Genomic DNA, 7,936 nt, shown 5'->3' with positions numbered 1-7,936 from the left:
ACACCCAAGGGAAGAGAAAGTAGCCACATAAAGGACTGGAGGAAGAGCCTGTCTGTACAGGTGACAGCAAAGTAAGTGGGGGAGCGAACAGAAAGGTCAGCGGACCATACTCAGTGGGTTGAGATGAAGTCAGAAGAAGGGTCAGATCCCTCTAAGCTTATAGGTCGGTGTGTAGCTGGTTCTTCTTTATTCTCCCACATGCCGCCAGAGGGGCATGCAGGGGGTGACTGTGATTGAGTCTGAGGTCAGTGCCCATCAATCTTGTGGCTCTCATATGGCGCCACTTCCTTCCCCTTCTCAGCTTTTGCAATGCAGAGTGCCCGTGAGCACTTCTGTTGACACAGGCAGTGGGGGACCCTGGGGCTCAGATACCAGGATTCAGTCACCTCCTTCCTCCCTTCCCCACCCCTCCTGGGCTGTCTCTGGTTCTGGTAAAGGACATTCCAGCCACCAAATGCTCCATGTGGCCTTCACAGCTCTGCGTGTCTGAACTCAGTGTCACTACCTCACATTTGTGTTGAAGGATCCTGAACGTCCACCAAAGGTGGCTCCCTAGGCAGAAGCTGTCCCTCAGTGTCTGCCTGCCTCACCCAAAGTCCCTAACTTCAGTGATAAACAAACTCTGGTGGAAGTGGATGCTGCTCCAAGTGGGATAGGGAGGGGGATGGGGTGGAGTGAAAGCGAAAGCTGCTTGTGCTCCTGGTCCTGGGAAAGCCGGCAGACTTGGGCTAGCGGGCCGACGACAGTCCAGAAGAAGGGAGGTTTTAGAAAGCTGAGTGACAGGGGACCCTGTGACCCATACGCTTTCATTTCTCCTAAAATCTGAGTGACGCAGGCAGCCACAGGGCCAGTGAAAGGGGAAGTCCAGAGTTTCTTAAGAAGCAGAGAGACGGACAGTCTGAGCCAGGAGGAAAAGACAGAAGAGACTGGGGGAGGAAGGGAGGCAGTGAAGCGAAGAGGGGTGTGGAGGAGGTGGTTGCAGGGCCTGTGGGGGAGGCATTGAGGCTCAGGTGTCATAAGAGAAGGGGACAACAGTTAAGAAAAGGCAGCAGGGAGGTGGGGGCAGGGGTGGACTAGCAGGAAGGAGGGGAAGATTAGAGAAGTGGAGTGTGGAGAGCAGGGGTGATAGCGTGTGGGGATAGACAAGGCCGCAGTGGAGGAGGGAGAGGAGGAGGGAGGGGTAGAAGCACTGGGGTGGAAGGAGAGAGTGGAGAATTAAGGTGGAGATCAAATCTGGGTAGCAAGGAGAGGGACCTGAGGGGGAAAAGAGGAGAAAAAAGGGCAGTCGGCTTAGGGAAAAAGGCAGTAGAGGAGAGGCTCTGGGTCACCGAGACAGGAGGCCCACGATGTCCACACCTCGAGCTCAGGAGCAACCAAACAGATCTGAGGAGCGGCGACCGCTGGTGGCTCGAGGCCCGCGGGGTCCCCGACGATGGAGAAGGACAGCAGCCGCAGCGGTGCTGCTGGTGGAGATGCTGGAACGCGCTGCCTTCTTTGGTGTCACCTCCAATCTTGTGCTCTACCTCAACAGCTTGAACTTCAATTGGGAGGGAGAGCAGGCGTCGAGGGCCACACTCCTCTTCCTGGGCGCCTCCTACCTGCTGTCTCCTGTGGGAGGATGGCTGGCTGATGTGTACCTGGGCCGTTTTCTCACCATCTCGCTCAGCCTGGTACTCTACCTGGCTGCCTCGGGCTTGTTGCTTACTATCATCACCTACGATGGCCGCAGATCTTTCTGCGGAGAGATGCCCTTGTCGCCGCTGGAACCCGCGTGCCCATCCTCAGACTGCCCAGGTTCCTGGTCCAGCCCCTACTGCGCCACCACCCTCTACTTGGTGCTGCTGCTCCTGGCGCTGGCTGCCAGCTCTGTCAGGAGCAACCTCACTTCATTTGGAGCTGACCAGGTGAGTGGCCAGAGGTTCTAGCCTTCAGAGTGACTTCAGACAAACCACTTCCCCTCTCGGCACCAGTTTCCTTATATAAAAATAGAAGAGCTGCTTGCTCTCAGAACAGTCATGCAATCTTTAGTAAGACTGGACATAGCTCCCACCTCTAAGCCATGCCCCAAGTCTCAGGCCAAGCGCCTTTGATTTATTTATTTATTTATTTTTTAAAAAAGCAGGTTGTCAGAGTTCCAGGCTGGCCTCCAAATTTGTGGCTGTGGAAAGCCTTGAACTCCTGAACCTACTGCCTCCACCTCCCAAATGCTGGTGTGCCACTATGCCTGCCCCAGTGGTGTGTGTCTCTGTGTGTGTCTCTCTCTCTGTGTGTGTGTCTGTCTTATTTTGACACAAGGTCTCACCAGCCTGGTCTAGAATTCATTAAGTAACCAGGTTGACTGATGCCTCTCCTCCTGGCTCAGACTGCTACGTGTTGAGATTTCCGCTGTGAGCCACCATGCCTAGCTGCGGTGGCTTTCCATGTTTTATCTTGGCCTTCTTACCTTCACCAGGCGTGGGTAGTGTTGTAATGTCTCATCTTATCTCAGATTACAGAGAGCAGCAAGTCAGGAGGGCTGGTGAGGCCACTGAGCCTTAGGTCCTTGAACCCTGTATTGAATCCTAATGTATTATTGGGACTTGGCGGCTGGTGCAGGAGCCAGTCAGGCTCTTCTCTCCCAGCAGCACCAGAGGCAGTGGGCACACATATTCAGATCTCACCTGTGCCCCTCGTCAGAGGGGCAGCCAGATATATACCTCGACCTCGGTCCTTGACACTCCATATGGGGAAAACAAAACCAGAAAATAAATACTTGCTAAATGACGAACTTAAAGCCTTGCTGCCATGGTCCTGTTTTGGTAGCTATGCACAAATAGTACCGCTGATAATAAAATAAACTAGGAGAGAATATTATTAAAACACAGTGGCAGGATCACAGGCAGAATGCAGAAACAGTCATAGACAGGCGTGGGGAAGGCAAGTGACCATGTACAGAGGGACCCGGGATGCTGGCAGTGTGATCAGGCCGCTGGGTGAATCGTACTTTCTCTAATTCATTCTGTTTCCCTCAGAAAGCACTCCCCAGTCAGGCAGTTAACAAATGAGGTATGTCTTTCAGTTGGTATCCACAGCCTGGCACCTCACAGTAACCAGTGTCCTTGCCGAGGATTGCCCTTTTTAGTAACAAGTATTGTATTTGTTTGTGCGTGAGCAGATGCATAGCAGAGGTCAGCAGCGTATGTCGGGTCCCTTGGAACTGGCGATACAGGCGTTTATCGACAGCTTGAACTCAGGCACTCTCTCTCCCATTCAGTGTTGACCAGGAGATTCCCAGTACTTGCCAAAAAGAATGTCCCATCTTCTACCAACTTTATTCTTTCACTGACATCCCACTACTCACCCACTCCCAGCTGCCCTGCAACCCTGGTGTAGATAGTGGTGGCCAGCTATTACAGAGGGCTGGCAGGCAAGGAACAAGCTTGTTCTACAAAACAGAATATGAAGAGTGGTTTGTTGATATTGCGTGTGTTGTGAAGAAGAGCTGGCAGGGGAATAGATGGTATGACACCTACAGCACAGGGTGATGATGTGTGGGTCTCCATTTGGTTAGGGGGAGTCTCCTTGTGGGCATTTCCTGCCATGTGATTTGCGCCCCATGAGGGAAGGGAGCCCAGATTGGTAGCGTACAGTTCTGGAAGGTTACACAAGCTGCTGTGTATAGAACATCTGGTTGTGCAATATCACCTATGCAAATGAGAGCCATGCAAATCTGGGCAGTTCCTGTTGATGGAGATTCAGCCCATCAAAGCTCAGGTCAGAGGCAACTCTGTCAGCTCAGAGAACCCTGCCGCTAGCAGTCTGGAATTCTTAGACCAAGCTTATGAAAATTCCCTAAAGGAGGCCACCTCTGTTTTCTGATCTCTCATCAATGGTCTTTCCACCATCCCTCCAAGGGCCTCAGCCACCAAGCACCTCTTCTCTCTTTCCTTCTGGCGGCAGAACTGGTTGCCCAACTGCCAGATCACTGAGCCTCCTGTGACATTTATAGCTTTATTCAGTGAGTTGTCTCTTCAACTCGGGCATTGCTATTTAAACATAAAATCATTGTCCATAAGATGAATACAGTTTCTATGTTGGCAACCATCACAACAACCATTCATTGTGCTGGAATTCTTGATTCTCAGCTGGTGAGTGGCTTCAAACCAGACTCTGGGTTGAGGGCTCCTTTCCTGTCCCCATAATTTTTGCTGTCTTGGTAACCTGCTCCCCAGAATAGTGTAGAGACACTGGATTGGCTTAAGGCAGGATAGACTTTACTGGATTTGAGTTCTTTAAAGATGGTTCTACTGGCCAGGTGATGGTGGCACATGCCTTTAATCCCAGCAGTCAGGAGGCAGAGGCAGGTGAATCCCTGGGTTCAAGATCAGCCTGATCTACAGAGTGAGTTCCAGGACAGACAAGGCTACACTGAGAAACCCTGTCTCAAAAAACTGAAACAAAACAAACAAACAAAAATGGCTCTGCTGCGGTGGAAATATGGGTGGGGCCACAGGATTGGGTGAGCACAGGACAGGCTGCTGCAACATTCAGGAGGTTAGGGAGGCGGTCTAGGGATATGCGGAGCTTGGCACCATCTGGAAGAGAGCCATGCATAGGTGCTGCAAGTTTAGCAGAGCTGCTGATTTCAGGAAGGGCCATCCATCATTCTCCACACGGCGTTCGCTTACTCTGGAAGGACTCATTTATATCCCGCATGGGCTGCCTGGCCGGCCCCTTCCAGTTACACTTGTCATCTGTACTTACTTCCAATTAATGAATGGAAGTAGCTGTTCATAATGGGGTGTGTTCAATTTTCTGCTTGAAGGTCCAGGCAAGGATTCCCAGTAAGCTGACACGGCAGTGCCCCTCCTTCCTTCTTCAAGGAAGAATCCCAAAGGCAGTGAAATTTTAAGCACATCTGTATGAATTATAATTTTACATTTAGATAAGTAGGAAAACATTTTTTTTCGCTTCCTCAGCACAACAGCTGCAAGGAAAGCGTGGGAGAATCCTCTTAGTAAGTGGAATATGTATTCCGTGTTGGATGACGATGAATCCTAAGATTTGGTGGTTGTTGAAAGATGACTGTTAGCCAGTCTGGTACCACAGACCCAGAATCCCAGCTGTTTGGGAGGTTTAGGAAGGAGGATGGCAGGTTTTGCAGAAGCCACAGAGTAAATTCAAGGTCAGACTCCACAACTTAATGAGAGTCTGTTTCAAAATAAAAGTCAAAGAGAGCTGGAGATGTGTCTCAGTGGTAAAGTACATGTGTAGCGTGTTTGAGGCCCTTACTTGGATCTTCAGCATGGAAGGCTGAGGGTAAAAGGGTAAGAGTACATGTTACAAAAACATGAAGACCTGAGTGAGATCCCAACAACCTGTAAAAAGCATAGTGTGGGGTCTGGAGAAATGGCCCAGAGGTTAAGAGCACTGACTACTCTTCCAAGGACTTGGGTTCAATTCCCAGCACCCACATGACAGCTTACAACTGTCTGTAACTCAGTTCTAGGGGCTCTGACACTCTCACACAGACATAAATGCAGGCAAAACACCAATGCACATTTTTTTTTAAAAAAGCACAGTGTGAACGCAAATACCTGTCACCCCAATGCACACACACATGTAGATAAACCCTAGCAATACATGTTCGTATGCACATGCATGCATGCATGTACACACATGCACACATACACACATATACACCTGCATACATACACACACATTGATAAACCTCAGTATACTTGCACACAAATGCACGCACACATGCACAAACAATAATATAGAGTCATTTGAGAAGAAACCCCCAGTTCTTCCGACATTTCAGAAATACTGGAGCCTGAGCCTTCCTTCTGAGCTTTTGAATCAGAATCTAGAAGCTATGATCTGGGAATGGGAGTGAGAGCAATGCAGCTAGCCAGAGAAAGCAGGACAGAGTAGAGGATCTACTGTATGTAGAGTGACCTAACTCCTGGGGTGAGATCTGCCCTTGCTAAGGGGCCTGAGAAAGATTTTTTTCATAAGGTCAGAGCTTGCACCTAGAACCACCTCCACCCACCTCCTATTTCTCCATCTTTGTCTGGCCATGCATAGAAGGGAGGTTAGCACATCAGAAGGGGTAAGCTCCATGCAATACTCAGTCTGCAACTCGATCCTCAGAAAAAATTCTTAACCAGTCTCGGCCTAATCTTTCAGTGGTAGGCATCCATCACGTTTAATAGTGTGGAATGAACAGAGACTTTTATGGACATTTTGCTGATTATGAAAGTAACGCACAGCATAGGCTGTTCAAAGACAAAGGGATAAATCAACCAAAAGTGAACAACATGGCCCTGAAGACATCTGCTGCATAGCCTAGTTGGTGGCAGTAAAAAACAATGTGTGTCATGAGCATATAAAAACAGCTGGGTAAAAGTATTTCCGTCGTTAACTGGCTCTCAAGAGAAGGGCGTATGTATGCATGGACTGGAGAGATTGTGCAGCAATTGGCTTGCTTACTGTGCCAGCATGAAGACCAGAGTTTGGGTTCCCAGAACCCACACAGAATGCCAAGTGGACTTGGTGGCCTGCCTATAATTCCTGTCTTAAACAACAGAGATGGGATCCCCAGAACAACCTGGCTAGGAAGATGAGCCATGTTGATGAACTCTGGGTATGACTGAGAGACCCTGCCTTACTGAATAAGGTGCAAGAGTAATTGATACATCTGACCTCAAACCTCCATATGTGTGTGTGTGCACCTCTGGACATGTGTACCTACATACATACAAACATACATGCAAACATATGTACACCACATACATGAAAAAGTATATTCATTATTCATTTAATGGATATTTATTAAATATATATTTAGTAATCAGAAATTAGAAATATGCTTATTTGCTGACCCCAGAAGCATCCCTGTGGGATGTATGAGTACAGAGGACTTCCTGAGTCCTCCCTCACTCTCATCTCTGGCTGGATGGCAGGTGATGGATCTCGGACGGGATGCCACTCGCCGCTTCTTCAACTGGTTCTACTGGAGCATCAACTTGGGTGCTGTACTGTCCCTGCTGGTGGTGGCCTTCATTGAGCAGAACATCAGCTTCCTATGGGGCTACGGCATCATCGTGGGCCTTGTGGGCTTGGCATTCTTCATTTTCCTCTTTGCCACCCCTGTCTTCATCACCAAGCCCCCAACAGGCAGCCAAGTGTCATCTATGCTGAAGCTTGCCTTCCAAAACTGCTGTCCCTGGCGTCCTTCCAGGTAACAGAGGGTAAATATGGCTGCCAAGCCCCTGGGGGATGCCAGATGCAGCTTGTTGGGCTTTGGGTTCTGTTTGAGGGCTGGCACTGATGAGAACCTGCCCTCCAGGTGACTAAGGACGGTGGTTAAAGGGGAAAATGATGGGGGTGCTGCTGGTGCTGGTGGCAGTGATGTGGGGTGATGGTGGCAGTAGTGTTACCGATGATCTTCTAATTAGAAATCATAAGGACTGGGCTGTGGGGATGGCCCAGTCAGTAAAGCTTGCCCGAGTTTCATCCCAGCCCCAATAGAAAAATGCCCTTATTGATGGCGCAGAGAGCTACAATCTCAGCACTGGGGAGGTAGAGACAGGTGAGTCCCTGGGAATTGCTTAACATCCTGTCTAGCCTCATTTGTGAGCTACAGGCCAATGAGAGATCATCTCAAAGAAGTTAGACAGCATCCCTAAAAATGAGACCCACGGTTATTCTCTGGCCTCTACATGCACATGCACACATGGGCACCTGCACACACACGCACGCACACGCACACACACACATTGAAAACCATGTTAATAGGGAGAAGGAATTAAGAAAGACACTCAGTGCACCTCCAGCCTACACAGGAACGTGCACACACTGTTCCAATCTCATTCTGTTGCTGTAACAAGCACCGTGATCAAAAGCAGCTTAGAGGAGAAAGGGGCTTATTTTGGCTTACAGGTTACAGTCC

General features: G+C 49.5%; 1 protein-coding gene across 1 annotated transcript in view; it reads left to right on the top strand.

The window, feature by feature from the left end:
• Window positions 1-721: 721 nt before the first annotated feature.
• The window catches only part of Slc15a3 (solute carrier family 15 member 3), a 16,581-nt gene continuing 9,366 nt past the window's right edge, over window positions 722-7,936 (top strand). The window contains exons 1-2 of the mRNA XM_057778020.1: window positions 722-1,904; window positions 6,948-7,225. Of these exons, the coding sequence (XP_057634003.1) occupies window positions 1,347-1,904; window positions 6,948-7,225 (836 nt within the window). The 5' untranslated portion in view covers window positions 722-1,346. The remainder of the gene's footprint in view (window positions 1,905-6,947; window positions 7,226-7,936) is intronic.

Source organism: Chionomys nivalis, chromosome 8, assembly GCF_950005125.1.
Source record: "Chionomys nivalis chromosome 8, mChiNiv1.1, whole genome shotgun sequence".
Taxonomy (NCBI): domain Eukaryota; kingdom Metazoa; phylum Chordata; class Mammalia; order Rodentia; family Cricetidae; genus Chionomys; species Chionomys nivalis.
Note: the sequence above shows the minus strand (reverse complement) of the source record. Positions and strands in the feature narration are given on the sequence as shown.